The 22,119-nt window shown below is 35.3% G+C and overlaps 1 protein-coding gene and 1 pseudogene across 1 annotated transcript; both read right to left on the bottom strand.

The window, feature by feature from the left end:
• Nucleotides 1-3,551: 3,551 nt before the first annotated feature.
• On the bottom strand, nucleotides 3,552-3,989 carry LOC149391656 (uncharacterized; annotated as a pseudogene).
• Nucleotides 3,990-16,365: 12,376 nt separating this feature from the next.
• On the bottom strand, nucleotides 16,366-19,026 carry LOC149391655 (uncharacterized). Its single transcript, XM_089620033.1, has 6 exons — nucleotides 19,020-19,026; nucleotides 17,976-18,046; nucleotides 17,799-17,891; nucleotides 17,622-17,726; nucleotides 17,376-17,558; nucleotides 16,366-16,446 (listed from the first exon to the last, which is right to left on the bottom strand). The coding sequence occupies exons 1-6, from the start codon at nucleotides 19,024-19,026 to the stop codon at nucleotides 16,366-16,368; spliced, it is 540 nt and encodes a 179-aa protein (XP_089476159.1).
• Between the last annotated feature and the right edge of the window lie 3,093 nt (nucleotides 19,027-22,119).

Below are 22,119 nucleotides of genomic sequence, written 5' to 3'. Positions count from 1 at the left end.
TTCTTTATTTTTGTATATTTTCGTGTGTTCTCTCTTATGTCTCCAAATTAACTCGATGTATATATACAGGAAAATGCCTGGCTTAGAAATTCCCCACGTACTACTTGGCCGTTTCACTCATGCATTCTAGACATCCCTGGCTAATTGGCTAGTTTAACATAATTTGTCGTTGCTTATTAATTTGATTTCAGCATATACAAAAACAATTAAAACAAGTAACTATGTAAACGTCCATATTTGCAATAAATTCCAATGGAAATGTTTCTTAGAAAAAGAAAAAGAAAGTAAAAAAAAAAAAAAAAAAAAAAAATAAACAAACAAGTGCGCATGTAAACAGTGGTACATGTCATATGGGAACTGCTAAAATGAGACAGCAAAACCAAAGATTGCATGCTAGCTTTGGATGTTTGCGAATTCTGATCACATGTATGTTTATATGGCTGCGATATATAATCGAGACCCAGTTGTTGAGATATCAAGAAACTATATATACTACACTCTGTTGATCTGCCGTGCTATTGACATTTTTTTCCACGACAATTAATATTACATAAATGTCATTTTTATTTTATATCACGCGTGACACATTTAGTCAAAATTTATGAAAAGGGTAATTTTGCTGACATAGTACACTGAACATAAGAGCCAAGAGGAAATTGTTTTATCGAACCTTTTTTATGATTTAAATTGTAGTGCATTATATCAGTCTTTTCATAAAATGAACCACGCCTTATTAATTTTTTTATATAAAAAAGCGTAAATATATGCAAAAAAACAAAAAATATATATATATATATATATATATATATATATATATATATATGTGAGGTAATTGATGTATAATTAGCTTCATATGGACGAAAAGTATAATATCTGAATAACTTCTAAGAGAAATAAAACACGAAGTTGAACCTTCTACTACAAATAAGGTAATCTTTGCATCTTTTAATTATCTTTTCATTTTTTGAATTAAAAGCAAGACTAGTGGCTTATTGTTGTTACATTGTTTTTGTAGTTTGGAAAAATTATTTCCAAGATATCCTACAACATACAACATGTTCTTAACATTTTGAAAGACATGTTCTCTTTGCTAAGATCGCAACAGATCCGATTATGTTTCTATTATGCACAAGTTCAACTTTTCAATTGATACGCTTTCAACTTTTTCTACATCGAATCATATGAAGGCGGTCAATATGGAAACCCTAGTTATGCATCTAATGCTAAGGTTGGACTCTTATAAAAGAGATAGTCTGCTCTTAAGAGTTTGGTTATAAACTTAAGAGTTTTTTGTGAGAGTATTGAGCAAAACCACTTTTGTTTTTTGTTAACTATGTCTTCTTCTTTTATTCCACTGGTTCGTGCGAGTAACAAAGTTGGGTTTGTATTCATGGTATTATAGATCACGTACAATTATAAACTTGATCAACCACTTGGTGAGTGAGTTGAGTGAAAGTAAGGAGACTCAGATTAAAGTGGAGCCTGAGTCAGAATTCACTAGGGTATTTTTGAAATAATAAGATCAGAAAGGAAATTATTCAGATTGGATCACGTTGTATTTATTTTACCGATTGATAGTGAAGTTCATTTCCACCGGAAGTATTATCTCTCCAAACGTAGGCACGATTTACCGAACTGGGTTACCAATTCTGTGTATATTTATTTATAGGTTTAATTGTCTTTGAAATTCAGTTTAAATAGTGTCAAGATGTCGCACACAGTGTAGAGTCAATGTATTCGACAACCTGAAATGAAATAATAGACAGATAAAGAAAAAGACAATGCGTAAACGAAATGACACAAGATGTGATAACCCAATTCGGTGAAACATCACCTACTCTAGAGGGCAGTGTGCCCAAGTGAAAATGAAATTCACTATATGAAAAGTAGTATACAAGTACAACGATGGACTTATATGAACAATCTCAGCTTCAATGCCCTTTACATAATATTACCCGTAAAATTCAACGCATGCTTCCCCTAAATCTGAGTTTCCATCACTTTTTCACTCTCAAGCATTCTCCCGTGTGTTTGGTAGATATCTCAATCACAATGCACGTAAACAAGCCATGACACAACTACAACACGTACAACAATTCACCAACACTCAATGTTTGGAGAATTACAGTACATTCATCGAAACAATAAACCTTCCACTTTGTCGATCATTCACGTATAGAAGCCCTAAAAATCTGAATGAATACATAAGAGCTACTAAGGGAGCAAGCCCTAACCTTCTTGGAGCATTTCGACAAGAATTCCAACAGCTCGTGCGACAATATCTACGCTGGGACGAGAATAGTGGCTGTTGAGATATCAAGAAATGAAGAAACTATATAAACTACACTTTGTTGATCTTCCGTGCTCTTGACATTTTTTCCACGACAGTTATATTTACATAATTGTCATTTGTATTTATATATTATGCGTGACACGTTTAATCAAAATTTATGTAAAGGGTGATTTTGCTGCAAAACACTGAACATACGAGCCAATATGAAGTTATTTTATCTATCCTTCTTTTAGTTTAAATAGTAGTGCATCATATATAATAGTCTTTTGAAAAAAAGGACCACGTCTTATTAATTTCAAAAAATAAATAAGGCTTGTAAATATGCAACATAATAATAATAATAATAATAATAATAATAATAATAATAATAATAATAATAATAATAATAATAATAATAATGATGATGATGATAATAATAATAATAATAATAATAATAATAATAATAATAATAATAATAAAATACGGGTAACTGAACGGGATTTGGATACGGTTGCTCCATTTGTTTTGAGTGCTAGACTATATATGGCCAATTCAAAGTTTATTTTCTGATTAATGTCCTTTTTTAGATTTTATATAAAATCTCAAATATGGGGATTACTTGGAAAAAGACATAAAATGGGCGTATAGAAGCCTATCAGTATAAGAGTATGGGTAATTTATGTCAAACTTTACCAAAATAACCCTCCCAAATAATATATATATATATATATATATATATATATATATATATATATATATATATATATATATATCGGGCGCTTTAGTTTACCAAACCAAAAATTTAATAAATTTATATTTAATTAGATTTTCCTCCATTAATGATCCCGAATAATAGCACCAACAATTTCCAAAATATATTTCAAAGAAAAATTATCTCTCAAACCTCTCAAAATCACAGATATATTATTTTATTCTCTACAAATAAATTTGGGTCTTTGGATTAAATTAAAATCGGAATTATGTTCTATACTGGCAAAGTAAGATAACATAATTCCGATCTTATTTTAATCCAAAGATCCAAGGGCACGTTTGGTTGGAGGTAATAATGTAGGAATGGAATGGAAAGGAATGTAATGAAACTCATTATTTTGTTTGGTTTGCTAAAAATACTAAGAATAACCATTCTAATCCATTCAAGTTGAATCTTCATTCACCCATTTTCATTCCTCCCAATATGTTAAGAATCCCTCATTCACACTGACTCAAATCTTTATCCCGAAATTACCCATATCCATATTTCGAAAAAAAAAAATTAGAGTCACTGCTTAACGGGATCTCGGTGGCGTACTCTAGATAAACTCCATCCCTTTTCCGACAAAAGCCGCTCCGCCGCCGTCAGAATCCGGTCGATCACGACCCGCCCGTCCTCTCCGCCGGCCCACGCCGACGCGATCCCGGCCCGGCCCACCTCGTCCTCGGGAGTCGGGACGTACGGCGGGTTCACGACCATCACGTCGACCCTCCCTCCGATCCGTGCCTCGAGGCCCGCCGCCACGTCAGCGACCACCGCCTCGGCGCGGCCCGCCACCCCGTGGGCCTCGAGGGTCTCGCGGGTCGCACGGGCCGCGAACGTCTTCGTGTCCGTCGCGAGGAAATGGGCTTTCGTGGGGCCCGATTCGTGGAGGATTAGGGCGAGGGAGGTTATGACGTAGCCGCTCCCGGAGCCCACTTCGAGAACCAGTGAAGTTGCATCAAGGTTTTTTCATTTTGAAAAAAGACATCTCTGATATAGAACCAGTGACAAGAAATTTCAATAAAGAAGACAAGGTTAATTTTGTCAATTTAACTTTCATTCCGTACACGTCAAAACCACAAACCAAACAAAGTAAAATAGTTTTCATTCCATTGCATTGTCATTACCATTATGATTCTCATTCTTATTCCAATTTAACTTTTGAACCAAACATGCCCCAAGTGTATTTGTAGAGAATAAGATAAAATATATGTGATTTTGAAAGGTTTGAGAGATAATTTTTCTTTGAATTTTTTTTTTTTGGAAATTGTTCGTGCTATTATTCGGGATCATTATTGAAGGAAAATCTAATTAAATATAAATTTTATTAAATTTTTCGTTTGGTAAACTAAAGCGCCCGATATATTATTCGGGATCACAGATATTTTGTCTTATTCTCTACGAATAAACTTGGGTCTTTGGATGAAAATAAAATCGGAATTATGCTCTGTACCAGCAAAGTAAGATAACATAATTATGATCGGGCATTGGTCACGGAACATATATATTCTAGTACTGTTTTAGTACTATTTAGGATTTTTTTTTCTGCTATTAGGGTTTATTTTAGTTTTAATTTTTTCTTATTTTTTATTCGTGAACATTCCAGACTTAACCAAAAAAGAGTATTCTCTATCATTTTAGTCAAAATTCTGGTACTTTTTAGAGCGTAATATTATGGGCCATTTAGACCCGAAACGAATCTATTAAATTTTAAGGGAAAATTACAAAAACAGCGAATTTTTGTTGCTTATTTACCAAAGCATCAAGTTTTTTTTTCAAAAATTACGAAAATGATGGATTTTACTTTTTTAAATCAAAATGCCGTTATATAAGGCGCTCAGTAAACAAACCTTATCTACGAGCTCCATGTCACCACGTCGGAGCTCGAACGCTTATGCGAGGCTGTCTCCGTTGTCGCCATGGCTTCGACACTCTCCGTCCTCATCGATCGATTCCAACACCCCGGCAAATTCGACATCCTGGATCACTATATTATATACAAATTAAATCTACGAGATGTGACTACAACAAATAACGCCTTTAAAAGCGACTAAAATCGCTTCTAAACGTCAAAATGTCGCTTATATTTCCAAGAGTGAGAATGTGAAACGACCTCGTTTTCAGTTCATTTATATTGTATGACCGGTTCTCCACCGCGTTGGATTGTCACCTCATCATAACTCCACATTAGTACGATATTGTCCGTTTTGGGCTCAAACTCGCACGTTTTTTGTCTTTTGGCACCTTTCCAAAAAGCATCATACTAATGTAGTTGATGAGACTCTTATGTTCAAGACAATTTTTGCCTATCCTTTCGATGTGAGACTTGAGTAGCTACTCCAACATGTATCAACTATCCGTACAAAACAAAATTTGGTAATTTTCTAAAAATAAAAATGTTTATATTTTTAATTTATTTTCCTGAATCCCTCATTTTTTAACTAATGGTGGCATTATGTCGTTCTTCTGCACCCTCTATAATCAGTCACTAATGACAATAGATGATGTGATAGGTTTACAAATCTGTCGGTGGCTGTACAATCAGTGCGCGGTACTGCTAATCAATAATTGTTGGAGTAAATAATCGATAAGTGCTACATGATAGTCAATGCTTTGGTCCAAGATGTCATGCAATTTACAACTGGTTTGGCTTGTAATGACCAAGTAGTAGTCATTCAATGATCAAAAAGTGAATACGCGGTAGATTGGTAGCCAGAATATCTTCCAATATATATATGGATAAGTAGAGTATGAATAGCAAAACCAAACAAAGACCTATCCGAGTTTCTTGACGAACATATCATAGGTTTTATCTAAAAAGATTAAACTGAAGCCACACTGGTTTACGTAGATATATTCATTCATACTTTTATATGATCACTAAAATTTTAGTCCAGCCAAAAGGAAGTACAATACATGTTAAACCTAATAAAATATATCTGTTGCGATATTTTCGTACACAAGTGAACGTAGTCGCATAAATAATATAATCGTAAGTATTAATCGATTTCACGAATACTATGTTTAATCGAAACTGAACTAGTTAGCAATTAGTTGAACTCAAATAAATAAAAAAGATGATTATTAACTAAATTGCAGAAAATAAATAAACAAACAAAATAAATGACGGTGAACGGATGTTAAAAGACAAGGGCAAAAACTTCGCTAAACTCTCAGATGGTCGGGATTCTTAAAATTACGCACGATTTTTTGGTTCTCTCTCTCTCTATACTAATCACACTCACATGATATTATAGCTAAATCTCTCTCGAACATCTAACAACCTATGTCAATATAATTGGATTTTCATCTCTCAATCTCAAACCTTAAATATATGATAAGAATTACAAACAAAAGTGTTTACACGACTCCATAGCAATATATCTATCTCTGGCCTAAGAATGTACTACGGTGAAATAATCTTTATGCACGATTATCTAAACTAAACAATCCTATAAATCATGAACGGGTAGCTAATGTCACTCATACTACCATTAAGCACATAATTAATTCAAGCGATAGAGAAGATGAACAAAAATATACTTCAATTAAATAATTATGAATCCACAACCACATTCAAACAAAACTAAGCCATCACCCTTAAAGGTTCAGTTCATGGCGACGAGAGTAACAAAAACATAAAATAGATAAACAAATTCTATAAAAACCATATCCAAAGAAAGCATAATTAAAATGGAGTTCCAAGGAATAAAATTAGAAGGAAAAAAGCTGAATTGCGGCAGTCAGTCGTCGACGAGCTGTGATCTTCTTCTCCGATTTTCTCTTATCTCCTAACTAGCCAAACAACTAATAAAAACCTAAAAATAAAGTCTAACTTCTTATTATGAGAGTTCTAATATATAGAGGTTTTAGTTTATTTTCAGAGCAATATGGCATTTGGATTGGATCCAATGGCTCCAAAATGCTTAAAATCGGGTAATTAATGAAAACAACATTTTTGGACCACGGTGAAATTGGACAACTGCGCAGTGATTTTGAATTGACCGTAACGTCTTGCTCCGATGACGGAGTTTTACAAATAAGCATGCATTGGAAAGATAAGAGAAAGTTCTATCCAATTCTGGAACTGGATCATCCAAAATCTTAAATTCAAAATCTCAAAATCGTGCAGAAGAATACGTCGTATTTTTTTGTTTCACCCTAAGTTGCCCAAATGTGTCTAAATTAGGGATGTACAAAAATTTGATAAACCAATAACTGAAACATCTTAAACCAAAATTTTGTACTGCGTCACGCAACCAAACTTTTTTTTAATTTTTAAAAATGGATCGGTTATTTAACTGAAAGCATATTTTTTAAAATAAATAAATAAATATACTTAATCATCTCTCCTCTTTCAGAGTCTTTCTCTCGCACACGAATAGGGTTCAAAAGAAACAAAGATACAGAGTAAGGGAACCCAGCAATAGAAATCAATCGTTGGGAAACTCTTCAGATGTGCTATCCCTTTTTTTTTACCCACAAACATGAACACACTGTTCAGATCAAAGCTTCTCTGTCTCTTATGGCGTAGAAATTTATTTAATTTCCCAAATCATCGGAACTTATCTAATTTACGATGAGTTTTTATGATTCCGATGAATTTAGATTAAATTCATCAGCAATTAGAGGTTAAATTGGTTAAGAGGGTATTTTTATTTGAATTTGGGTCAAAAGTCCAATTTCATATATTTTTCAATTAAAAAGTTTAATCTTGGTATTTTTTCAATTTGAGATCTACAAAAAATTTTCTTTACAAATATGTCGGTCTAGACTGTAATGGTGGTACTGCTAATCAATAAACGGTGCGGAGTCAATAATTGAAAAGTGTTATATAATAGTCAATTTTGTGGTCCAAGATGCTAGGCAATTTGCAACGACTGGTCTGGCTCCTAAAAATATATTCAAATCTGAAGGGATAAGTTGAGTATGGACAGCAAAAACTAACATAAGACTTCTCCGAGGTTTTTGTCGAACATATCATAGGTTTATCTAAAAAGATTAAACTGAAGTCACACTTATTACGTGGGTATATTCATTCATACTTTTATACTTTTATATGGTCACTAAAATTTTAGTTGAGCCAAAAAGGACAAGGAAGTATAATACATGATAAAAAATCAATAACACATTGACAAAATTGTAATTTTGGATCATGAAGGGCAAGTGTATCCGCCAGCCATTGAGTAGGAACTCTCAGAAATTTATGAATGGTAAATGGTGGTTGATTTCTAACCCACCAAACGTTGATCAAAACGTGGCAGTGCGCGGTCCAAGTCTCCAACAGTGAAGCCGATTCAGTAAAATTGTGGTGGATTTGTAAACCAGGCAATCTTCTTCTATATATGCAGATTGATGGATGCGTTGAATAAGGACAACAAAAATAAGCAATAAGATAAAATACTAAAGAGAGATATAAGTATGAAGACGATGACGATGGTGGCAATAGTGGCAGTAAGGCTTAAGCCCCTCCTGAACTTCACTTGCCACCGTTTATTTTCTTAATGGCCTTTAAAATACTATCGTAAATGTATTCTATATAGCTAAATTTGACTATATTAAATAAACAAGCAAAATAAATGATGGGTAAACGGATGTTAAAAGACAAGGGCAAAAACTTCGCTAAACTCTCAGATGGTCGGGATTCTTTAAATTACCCACGATTTTTTGGTTCTCTCTCTATACTAATCACACTCACGTGATATTATAGCTAAATCTCTCTCGAACATCTAACAACTTATGTCAATATCGGATTTTTATCTCTCAATCTGAAACCTTAAATATATTATAAGAATTACAAACAAGAGTGTTTACACGACTCCATAGTAATATATCTATCTCTGGCCTAAGAATGTACTACGGTGAAATAATCTTTATGCACGATTATCTAATTCTCTCTTGAGCAACTAAACAATCCAAAAAATCATGAACGAGGTAGCTAATGTCGCTCATACTACCATTAAGCACATAATTATTTCAAGCGATAGAGAAGATGAACATAAATATACTTCAATTAAATAATTATGAATCCACAACAATATTCAAACAAAACTAAGCCATCACCCTTAAAGGTTCAGTTCATGGCTTCGACTCTTACGGGAATTGGACCGAGGACTTGACAAAAGTGGAATCGATCATTTCGAGTTACTTTACAGAAATAAGGCCAAGTCGGGAGGAAATCGATGCGGTCACGGGTTGTATCGAGCCGGTTATCTCCAATGAAACTGATGGAGATTTGGTTAGAAGTTTTAGCGAGGAGGAAGTGAAGTTGGCTTTCTTCAATATCGATCCCACCAAAGCCCCCAGGAAGGATGGGTTCTCTGGCTTGTTCTTCCAAAAGTTTTGGGATATCATAAGAGGGGACGTCACTCGAGAATGCTTGAGTATCTTGAACGAGGACAAGGATTTGGGGTACTTAAATGACACATCCATAGTCCTCATCCCGAAATGCAAGGCTCCTACCCAGATGCAGGATTTTCGCCCGATTAGCCTTTGCAACATGATCTACAAAGCGGTCGCGAAGTGCATCGTTAATCGCCTCAAACCTATGATGCCATCGGTGATCTTGGAGAACCAAAGTGCTTTTTTCGGGGAAAGACAAACCACCGACAATGTTATGACCAGGTTTGAAGGGCTTCACACCATGAGGAGAGGGCGGTTCAAAAATAGCCAATACGGGGCCCTAAAACTCGACATGTCAAAGGCATATGATCGGGTTGAGTGGACCTTCCTTGAAGAAATCATGAAGAAGCTTGGTTGTGACGAAAAGTGGGTCCGGCTTATTATGAAGTGCGTCCGGTCGGTTCGGTTCTCGTTCATCCTCAATGGAGAATTGAAAGGTGTATTGTCAATGGTGCCCACAAGAAGAGTAGTAGTCTTTATCTATGTACATTTGATGTAATAAAGTCTCACGAAGACTCTTGCTTGTAACTGCTGAATCATTAATGAAAGTTGAAACATTCATTCATTCTTTCTTGTCTGTTTGAAGTTTTATGATAAACTATAGTCTTTAGTCCTTAAACAAACCTAACAACAAATGAGGAGTCAAATATAGATTTGCATGCACAAACTCTTCATGGTTTGCTTAAAATAGTATATTCGCAATCTAAGGATCAAAGGACTATTGATCTCAGTACGATTGTTAGGAGAATCTATGATGTTTGGTTATGGGGCATTGAGAGTTGGAGACTCTATAGTTCTTCTAGGTATCTTCTGAAAGATTAACCAGTGCACTTCTAGAGACAGAATAAGAACAAACCATTTAACATCTTATGTCTCGAAGTCACTATGTATGAATTGCATCATGCTTACCTCAATCCTGAAATGAGACATGTCATTTCATAACTTACGTATTCTCATTTGAGAAAGTCAGAGTTCAGACTCACTATGTGATTCTGAACAGGACCTATTGGTGAAGTACTAAGTTATGAAGATGTCATGAGTAACTTTGTGAAGATCTCATAGATATGGAATTCATGTACAAGGTTGCTGAAATGCAATGTATATCACATCATGCTTTGTTCCTTGGAATGTGAATAAATGAATTGACCAGTGTCCAAATTGAGTCATTACTCTTTTAGATGAATCAATGTGACTTGTTAGCTCCTTGTCAATACATAGTTTCTAACTTATTCACACGCGACAAAAGAGTTGAGGAAATAACAGCTAGAAGGGTAAAGTGGTAATTTTGTAAATCTCATCTAGTTGATGATATTCATGAAGGGTAAACATATATAACATTTCGTGGATCCACTCATCACAATTAAGTTGAATTCTTGAGTAGAAAATAAATTCGTTTGAACCGAGCGATTCTCAGTGTCTACTCTTTAGTGGAGTCAGTTGACATTAAGCTAAACTTGGAAAATGTTTGTGAACTTTTGAGTCCAAGTATGCTAGCTCAAGCTTTTTTCATTTGGATCCATGAGGTCACTGTCACAAGTCATTTTGAGTAGGATTAGTTAAACTAGAAGCTAAGTCAAAACAAGAACTAGACAAGTTTTACGAAAATTGTCTAAAAGGTATTTTTGTCTTTTTGGACATGGGATGGTATGAATGTCAATAAATAAGTTTTTTGACATTGTCATTGTGACGACCCGACTTTTCGGACCGTCTTACTTTACTTACTTCTTTTACTTATCAAAATTATGTATAAAAAAATGAGGATTTTTTTTTTCTTCTATCATGTAATACTCTTAGAAAACCGTAATCTAGAAATTCACAAGTTATATATATATATATATATATATATATATATATATATATATATATTAAACATATATTCTCAAATACTAAGTACAATAAAGTCATACTAGTCCTTATCAATATAATTTGATTGTAAAAATAACGAGTAAATGAATAAAAACTAAACCTTTAAACTTTGATCATGGTAAAGCTTTGACCTTGAAATATTTTGATTTTTACTTTGAAATCGGTATATTAGTAACCAAATAGAAATTAAGTTATAATAAATTTGATAATCAAGCTAATGATAAAACAATACAAAACTATAACATACTACTTAATCTATATTAAAACTTTATTTTAGAAATTATATTAAATCTAATTTATCTTATGCTTAGCGGAAGTCTTTCTTACGTAGTTGCAACCATAACCCGACCCTCTTGCTATCGATGCCGCTGATCCATACTCATCACTTAGCAATAAGTTGTTTACCTACAGCACATACGTAAAATTTTCGTGGAAATGAGCTATCGCTCAGCGAGAACAATATAAGACTCACAAAACAAGATGAGTAATGCAATGCATGAACCGATTATTAGTATTTTCATTCTAAAGGCGAAATGGTCTTTCTTAACATAAATCTTATCATATTTTATTCGGGGCTCCCCTAGAGTAGTCGTACCAATTTCAGTGTACACTTTGGAAACAAATATATGGGGTTGCAAGGTCCCATACTTTGCTCCATCTTATAAACTTATAATATATGAGAAATTTCCCCATTTGGGCCCGTAAGTCGGCTCGGGAAATTCTGCTTGTAGACCTCCGTAACTCGAGGCGGTACGACTCTCTTACGTATCTTTTCACTTTGTTATTTAGGTGACATGCAAATATGACATGTAGTATAGATAACCATCAGACGTGGCATGATTATAACTTAAAAAAAATAACATGACATAGCTTACAAATGCATATGAAACATAACATAGGTCAACAAGAAAACGTTAACTAGCTTCTCATACATCATACATAAATTTACTCAGCATAAAGACATGTGCAAACATCAACATACATAATGTCATATAAGTTTAAAAACATGTCATTATTACTCCATCATCATCATCATTTATCATATCATAACATATCATAAGCTACAATTCATAAACGTCGACATGTAATCATCGCATAATATATAACAACTAAATCATATCATCGTACTTAAGCATATCGTAACATGTATCACGTGGCTTATAACTATTAACAAAACCACATAATACTATCAAACAACCACGTCATGAATCACAAAACTTATCATAATTTTATTTAAAACTAATATGTGCTGTAGTGAGATTGTTCTCACCTGGAGTGGAAATTACAATCTATGATTGTGAACGATTCAAACACTCGAGACGATTCAAAACCTAATCGGAAGAATTAATAATTGAGATATTAGTCCATAGCTAAAGTTTCTATTCTGGACAATACTAGGCTACTGAACAAATTTCAGAATCCAGCGCTAAGCGAGAATTACTAAAATACCCTTATTATTGGAAATCTCGAGAAAAATAAAACTGTTGAGATAAATTCTGATAAAATTCCAGAAAATATAAAATAAGAATTTAAACGTTTTCTTCTGAAATGGAAAGACCAAAATCAGTTTTAAAAAAAATTAAAAACGGTTTAAAATGCCTGATGCGCAAAAGACTAGTTTTATAGGAACTGGACTGATCTGCGCATGTGTTGGAAAAGCACTCAAACACGTAATTTCTTTCATCTATAAGTCACCAAATTTTTATCATATAACAATAACATATATATTTATAGTGTGTAAAATTTTCAGTCGAAAATACGATTTTTAGCTATTTTAAAAAAATCAATTACTACACTGTTTCAAGAGAAGATACTATGTTTGCGCACTGATCGTAAAATATTTTTAGAATAAAAATAGTTCATCTAAAAATCATGAAATTTTAAATATGTAACAAAAACATCTTAAATATTCGTGTATGAAAATATGAGATCAAAATAATTTCGGTAGCTATATAAAACAAGACTCTTCTTAAAATATATGAAACTCTTTCAAATCAGAAAATATTTTTACCAATAAAACTCGTAAGAAAAAAAAATATATATCAACAAATATAATCCTAAGAGAATAAAAACAATGAGTTTTGAAATAAAATACCTCTTATCTGATCGTAGAAGAAACTCCCTAAACTTTGCTAGAACACCAAAATGAGAAAACTCCGATTGATAATTAGAATTCTTGTTCTCTCTCTTTTCTTTATTTTTCTGAGGGATGGAGTTGATAGTGTTTGGAAAAAAAAATGTTTTGATCGAGTAAGTGAAGGAGAAGGGAAAAAAAAGGACTAAAAGTCAAAAGAATTGGTAACCGCTAAAGAAAATCATATCAAAGTACATAATGTCCAATTAATATACTTAAAATCTCTCTCTTAAATATAGCATACGGTGAATAATGAAAAAAAAGTCCATGTACAAAAAGAAGGAAAGACCTATTACTAACATCCACATCATTAATTCTGATTATCTCTTATATACATAATACATATACATATATATACATAATACATATACATATACATATATAAGTAAGTCCACAATAGCGGTGCTAAAAAAAATTGATTCTTTCCTATTATATGTAAAGGTGTATATATATATATATATATATATATATATATATATATATATATTCATTTCACTTTATTTTTTTTTGTCAGCATACGTAATAACAGTAATTGTTTATATATATAATGTATATATGTATATGTTTGACTTACCAAACATGAATAACAAATTTCACACCGATAAAAAGTTATTGAAATCAATTCTCAACTAATACATAATGTATATACATACATAACACATCAATATCCAAATTTTATATTTTGTGTCTTGAAAAAAAAAACGAAATTACCTTTCCAAGTAATTTATCTATAGGAAAAATTCATAACAAATAAATTAATTTGTAATTTAACATCACAAATTTCTAATTTCTTGATGGCTATGTTTGGGGTTTCACAGTCATATGATGACAATGGAATTGGATCACTCGGCCATAATGATGGTATTGGGCCTTGATGATTAATTTCATTTTATGGAATTTTACTTGAAAATTCTTAATGGGCTTTTCTTATGCTGTCATGAACACATGAAGAAACATCTACAAGCATGCAAACCATCCAACTAAAGAGAAAAAGAGAGGAGAGTTTATTTTGTGCATTAATGTATGAAGATACTTGCCAAAAGAAAAAGATGATACAAATTTCCTCTATGAGGAAAGTGACATGGGCGGCCAACCAAGGGAGGAACAAAAGAGGAAACAAATCCAATGGCTTCTAGAAGCCATCTTGGACGTGTGAAATGAGGAAAAGAAGAGAAAATATTTGCTCATGAATATGTGATATTCTATAGAAAAGATGAAACTACCTTTTGAAGGTAATCCTCCTCCTATAAATACCCCACATCATTCACAACTCACAATACACAATTTTGAGATTGAGAGCCTCTCTCTCTAAGTTGGCCGCCCATATCTCTCTCTCTCTCTAACCGTTCTTGTTTTTGTTTTTGGCACCTAGGTCCACATTTGACCTAGCGTTTTGTTTTAGCTCTTCGACTCTAAGACTTATTCTTGAGTCGTCGTGTTTAAAAGTGCCAACACACTAAATCCTTATTCTCTCGAGTGATTCATGTGATAGAAACTTTCGTGGTTACTCAATTTCCGAAGAACGAAGAAAGGCGAGCTACATGGAGAGACGAGCAATCCAACCTCCACAAGCTTCTCAACGATCAAGCTACGTAAAGGTTAGTAAACGAGTAATTGCTCTTCAATAGTTTTAATTTAAAATAACATGTGCTTTCTCTTTGTCTAGGTTGGTAAAAATCGTTTTTACTTGTTTAAAGAAATTTTTAATTTCCACCGCTTGAAGAAACGTTAATCTTTTCTTAATCCTAGATCTATTCAAACAAGGTGACATCGTGCCCCAACGAGGCCTTCATCAAGGGGACCCCCTATCGCCGTTTCTCTTCCTTTTTTGCTCCGAGGGATCTCTGCCTTTTTCCGAAAAGTGGAGTCTCGAGGGGTGATTAGGGTAGTATGGTTTGGATCCCCGGGGTTTAGATTTTCTCACCTCTTTTTCGCTGATGACAGTTGGATATTCTTCAAGGCCTTGGTGCATGAAGGGGTGGCGGTCAAGCGTTGCCTTGAAGCTTACGCAAAGGCCTCGGGACAATTGGTGAACTACGAGAAATCGGAGATGTACTTTGGACGGACTGTTAAAGAGGGCCCTAGAGCGAGAATGGTGCGGGTTTTATGCGTGAAAGAAACACAGGGTCATGACCGGTATCTTGGCCTCCCAATGACACTGGGACGGAGCAAAGCGTAAATCTTTTGGTTCCTCGAAGAACGTGTTTGGAAAAGAGTGAAAGGATGGAAATGGTCTTTTTTCTCTTTGGCCGTGAAAGAGGTGATCATTAAGACGGTGTTTTAAGCGGTCCCAAGTTATGTCATGCAATGTTTCAAGCTTCCTAAAAAGATTGTATCGGACCTCCAAAGTTTGGCGGCTAATTTTTGGTGGGGAAGCAACGAGAAAAAGAGGAAGATGCATTGGGGCTCGTGGGCAAAGCTTTGTGATAGGAAGGAGAGCGGTGGTATGAGCTTTCGAAATTTAGAATGGTTTAATCAAGCTCTCTTGACCAAAAGTGTGTGTCGAGTGGCCAAGTCTCCGGAGTCCTTGGGGGCCCGAGTATTAAAAGCTTTGTATTACCCGGAAACAGATATCCTTAGGGCCGCGGCCTCTAAGCTCGGTTCGAGCTTATGGAATAGCCTTCTATGGGGTCCAAAGGTTATTGATCTAGGATCTAGATGGTGCATCGGCAATGGTGATAGCGTGGAGGCCCAAACCGGGAAGCGGATTCCTAGACCGGGAAACTTCAAACCTCGCTTTGACTCTCGTATCCCGTCGGGAGTCAAGGTGTCAGGTTTAAAACTTCCTTGTGGTCTTTGGAACGAGGCTCTACTTCAAGAGTGGTTTTCAGGGACGGATATCATTGAGATTCTCAAGATTCCTGATGGTTTGAGGGACCGGGAGGATTCTCTTGTTTGGCATTACACCGACGACAGAAACTACTCGATAAAGAGTGGCTATAGATTGTTGAGCGACCTCCAGGCAAGTGGAACTTCGTCAAACCCGAGCCCAACGACCCGCTGGTGGACCGACTTGCACTACAACAAATACGACATTTACCGACGATTTTTTTCGTCGCTAAAAACCCCGTAATCGTCGCTAAATCTCTTTAGCGACGATAATAATCGTCGCTAAATATGCGTGCCTAAATATATTTAGCGACGATTTTTTCATCGCTAAATATTTACCGACGATATTAGCGACGATAATGTAGTCCCTAAATGTCGTGACGAGAAGTTTTTTTTCCATTTTGAAACAGGAAATTAGCGACGTCGCTAATTCACGAGCGAAAATTTCCCGCGTGAATTAGCTAAGTACTTCTGTGTAATAATATTTAGCGACGACTTTGTCGTCGCTAATTATTATTATTATTTTTTTTTTATTTTTTTCGTCGTTAATTATTTATTTTTTATGGTTTTTTGTTTATGAATTCTAAAATGAAAAATCAAATAAAAACTAAATTATATTATCCAAATCAAGAAATATATAAAATCCGATTACGTACGTTTTCGGTTATCGAGAAATGTGTAAATAATAATCTACTATACACAAAATTTCTAATAAAACACTACTCGCGACGTTTGCTTTGTCGTCCCGCCGCTCGTTTTCCTCCTCCTCGACGTGAAACGCTCTTTTGCTGGCGCTGAAGTTCTGCAGGCTGCGGCGTCGGAGTAGACTGACTTGGTCCACCGGGCGTCGTCTGCTGGCTGGCGTCGGGAGTCCTCTGCTGGCCGCCCGTCGGAGTGTGGACGTCGGGCGTCGGAGTGTGGACGCCGGCCGTCGGAGTCTGCTGGCTGTGGGATGACGGAGCCTGCTGCGAACTCTGCGGAAATTGGGACATGAACGAGCTAAGGTTGAGGCCGGGCACCTGACACTGTATTGTCTCGGCGAACGCGGCGAGAGTCGATGTCAACACCTCATGCGAGACATATCCTGGTTGCGACGTCCCAGCCTCCGAACCGTAGACTTCGGCGACTTCAGCCGCCATCCGTGCTCCCTGTGGCACCGAACGTCCGACGCCGATCAAGTGATCAGTCCGCGAACCCATAATATCGCGGATCGCCTGCTGCTCTAGAACGGAAATATCAACGTCCGCTCCTTGGTGCTCAGCCTCCGCTCGCAACGTGTTGAACCTAGCGACCAGTCGATCCTGATATAATTAACTAGTTAGTATATATTAATCGAAAAATAAGAAAAATAAATGTAAACTTACATAACGTGCGGAGGCTTCAGGAGTCAGCCATTCGGACTTGTCGGACTGATGTTGGCGCTTGTAGTTCGCAAACAAGCTCTCGAAAGCGCCTGTCTCGACGCTCTTCTGCATGTAAACAAAACTTCAAGTGTTAGATAATTTTAACGATTTGATGTATCATATAAACATAAAACTTACGTTCTTCATGCGGTGGGTCGAGAACCCAATCGTCCCCTGTCGAGTCTTCGTCTTCTTCTTCGCGCGATTCGCCTTGTTCTTCGCTTGAATGGCCTGTAATATAAGTAACCGTACATGTAAAGAACAAATCGTTTGATAAAAGGGTAAACACATATTTAACGTAAATGATTTGATTACCTTAAATTCATCGCTCGTATATCGTTGTATCAGCGTCTCCCATTCGGTGTCGAGCTTAACGACCCTAAACCCTAAACAATTTTAAATTTTCTATTCGTAATTAACAAAATTACATTTCCTAATTTATTAATCTCTAATCTACTATACTTATATACATAATTAATCTCTAATCCTAATTTACAATTTTAAATTATCAAACATCCTAAATTATATCGTAATTAAATCCTAAATACTAAATTATATACTAAATTATATCCTAAATACTTATATCCTAAATAATTATATATATAATTATAACTAATTATATATAACTAATTATGCAAATACTTATATCCTATATAATTATAACTAATTATATAAATACTTATATCTATATAGTAAATTATGTAATTATATAAAATATAACTTATATATATATAAATATTTATAACACCAAAATAAGCATAATATCACAATTTTTATAACTAATTCATACAATTCCATTTATTTATAACTAATTTAAATAATTTAAATTACCTAATATAAATAACTATATACTAATTAATACAATTCCATTTATTTATATAGAGTTATATATATATATATATATATATATATATAAATAACTAATATATATAACTAATATATTAATTATATAAATAACTAATATATATATATATATAAAGTTATAAAAAAAAAAAAAAAAAAAAAAACTTACCGGGGAGTAAAGGACGGTGGACGAGGACGAGGAAGAGCAGCGCAAGCTGCCGGACCGGGGCGGACGAGGACGAGGACGGCGTCGGCGGCGGAGCTGCAGACAGGAGAGAGATGTGAGGAGAGAGAGAGAAGTGAGGAGAGAGAGACTTACCGGGGAGGTAGAGATCGGCGTCGGCGACACACGGCGGAGGAGGAGAAAACAGAGAGAAAAAATTCGATTTTAGGGTTTGGGAGCGAATGAGGGAACTGATACGCGACCTGGTATTTAAAGACATTTACCGACGATTAACTCGTCGCTAAATGTTTAAAATTCGTAGCTAAATGAACTTAAATTTTCAGTTCATAAACCAGGCATTTAACGACGATTTACTCGTCGCTAATAGATTTTTTACACATTTAGCGACGATAAAATCGTCGCTAAATCATTTCATTTAAATTATTTTTTGGGGATTTTTCCCTCTTTGAATTTCGTTAAATTTCGAAATTAATTCCAAACTATTAGCGACGATTTAATCGTCGCTAATTGTTTGGAATTAATTTCGAAATTTAACGTAATTCAAAGATAATCGTCGCTAATTGTTTTCCCGCGAACTTAGCGACGAATTTACACATTTAGCGACGATAAATTCGTCGCTAATTATCTTTGCCGCCAAACTTTAGAAGTTTTGGCACCAAGTAATTAGCGACGGAATTATCGTCGCTAAAAGGTTGATTAGCGACGAAAAATTAGCGACGATTTAGTCGTCGTTAATACTTCCGTCGCTAAATGTCATATTTCTAGTAGTGTTGTGGAAGCTCAAAATTCCGCCAAAGATCCGCACCTTCATCTGGCGTTTGGCTAGACGATGGCTCTCTTCCGGCCAGAGCATTGCTCAGAGAGGTATGAATGTAGACCCCAGGTGCTCGAGGTGTGGTTTGGCGACGGAATCCAACTTCCACGCTATATGGAGCTGCCGGAAGATTTCGCCACTCTGGAAAGTCACGGGTTGGTGGGCGGATATCAAAGAGAGCTTCTCCGGGAATATGATTGGCTTCTTTATGAAAATGAAGGAGAGGCTATGAAGGGAGGACTACGACTGCTTTATCGTGCTTGCATGGAGTGTGTGGAATAGAAGAAATGACAAACTGTTCACAGGTCAAGACCGGAACTTGATTGACCTCGTTAATTGGTCGGTAAATTTTTTGGATGACTATCGACAAGCGAATCGATGTGGGAAGGCGAAGCTTTCGGAGGGCAGCACACTCCGACAAACCTGGTCTCCTCCTCCTGATGATGTGGTGGACTTATCGGTGGACGCGGCAATTTTGACCGAACAACACAGGTGCGGGGTCGGCAGCATTTTCAAATTGAGAAACGGGGATGTCTTCGCGTCTTTTGCGTTCCTCTACGCCAGGCCCTTCTCGCCCCTAATTGTAGAACGTCTCGCGGTGTTGAGAGGAATCAAACTAGCCATTGGAAGGGGGCTCCGGAAGATCATCGTTCACACGGACTGCTTGACAGTAGTTTCTTTAATCGTCAGAGCAGTTTGGAGGCTGGTGCGGTCGTCGCGGATATCTGATCGCTCATGACTTTTTTCTCAGTTTTTAATGTCAATTATCATTCGAGGAATTGTAATTTTGTTGCCCACTGTTTGGAAAAAGGGGGTGCAAGAGCCTCTGCAGACTGCGTTTGGGAGGAGAGTGTTCCTCTTGAGCTTTTTTCTTTGATCAAGGCTGATATGCCTCAATGACAGGCCTTGAGCCAATTTCCCTAAAAAAAAGAGTAAAAAAAACGTAAAATAAATAAACAAATTCTATAAAAATCATATCAAAAGAAAGCATAATTAAAATGGAGTTCCAATGAATAAAATTAGAAGGAAAACACTGAATTGCGGCTCTCAGTCGTCGACGAGCTGTAGTCTTCTTCTCCGATTTTCTCTTATCTCTAACTAGCCAAACAACTAATGAAAACCTAAAAATAAAGCCTAACTTCTTATTATGAGAGTTCTAATAAATATAGTGTTTTAGGTTATTTTCATAGCAATATGGGCCTTGTGATTCGATGCAATGGCTAAAAAATGCTTAAAATCGGGTAATTAATGAAAACAGCGTTTTTCGACCGCGGTGAAACTGGATAGCTGCGCAGTGATTTTGAATCGGTTATAACATCTTGATCCGATGTCCGAGTTTTGCAAATAAACATGCATTGGAAAGATAAGAGAAAGCTCTACCCAATTCTAGAACTGGATCATCCAAAGTCATAAATTCAAAATCTCAAAATCGTGAAGAAGAATATGTCGTGTTTTTTTGTTTCACCCTAAGTTGCCAAAACGTGTCTAAATTAGGGTTGTAAAAAATTGACCAAAAATTGGATAAATCGATAACCGAACCCATTTGAACCAAAATTTTGTGCTACGTCACAGAACCAAAAATTATGTTCAATTTTTAAAACTGGATCGGTTATTTAACCGAAACCAGATTTTTTAAATAAATAAATCAATAAAAATACTTAACCATCTCACCTCTTTCAGAGTCTTTCTCTCGCACACGAATAGGGTTTCGAAAAAAAAAAACCAAAGATACGGAGTAAGGGAAATTTGTGAGTGAACCCAGCAATAAAAATCAATCGGTGGAAAACTCTTCAAATGTGCTATCCCTTATTGTTTTACCCACAAACATGAACACACTGTTCAGATCAAAGCTTCTCTATCTCTTATGGCGTAGAAATTCATCTAATTTCCCAAGTCATCGGAACTCATCTAATTTACGATGAGTTTCGATGAATTCCGATGAATTTAGATGAAATTCATCGGAAATTAGAGGTTAAATTGGTTAAGAGTGTATTTTTGTTCGAATTTAGGTCAAAAGTCCAATTTTATAAATTTTCAAATAAAAAGTCTAATCTTTATATTTTTTTTCAATTTGAGATCTACAGAAATTTCTCTTTACGAATATGTCGGTCTATACTGTAATGGTGGTACTGCGAATCAATAATTGGTGGGGATTCAATAATTGATAAGTGTTATATAATAGTCAATTTTGTGGTCCAAGATGCTCGGCAATTTGCAACGACTGGTCTGGCTCCTAAAAAGATATTCAAATCTGAAGTCACACTTATTACGTGGATATATTCATTCATACTTTTATACTTTTATATGGTCACTAAAATTTTAGTTGAGCCAAAAAGGACAAGGAAGTATAATAAAAGCTAAAAAATTACGAAAAGGAAGTAAATAATATCTGCATCAATAACACATTGACAAAATTGTAATTTTAGATCATGAAGGGCAAGTGTGTCAGCCAGCCATTGAGCAGGAACTCTCAGAAATTTATGAATGGTAAATGGTGGTTGATTTCTAACCCACCAAACGTTGATCAAAACGTGGCAGTGCGCGGTCCAAGTCTCCAACAGTGAAGCCGAATCAGTAAAATTATTGTGGTGGATTTGTAAACCAGGCAATCTTCTTCT

The sequence above is a fragment of the Urtica dioica genome, chromosome 7 (genome assembly GCF_054948205.1).
Source record: "Urtica dioica subsp. dioica isolate 48M chromosome 7, U.dioica_male_clone48M_v1_H2, whole genome shotgun sequence".
Lineage (NCBI taxonomy): Eukaryota > Viridiplantae > Streptophyta > Magnoliopsida > Rosales > Urticaceae > Urtica > Urtica dioica.
Note: the sequence above shows the minus strand (reverse complement) of the source record. Positions and strands in the feature narration are given on the sequence as shown.

Coding starts and splice junctions, on each gene's coding strand:
- LOC149391655 (XM_089620033.1), bottom strand. Junction 17,727..17,798: donor CGACCCACCGCATGAAGAAC/GTAAGTTTTATG, acceptor GTTTACATGCAG/AAGAGCGTCGAGACAGGCGC. Junction 17,559..17,621: donor CTGAAGCCTCCGCACGTTAT/GTAAGTTTACAT, acceptor TAATTATATCAG/GATCGACTGGTCGCTAGGTT.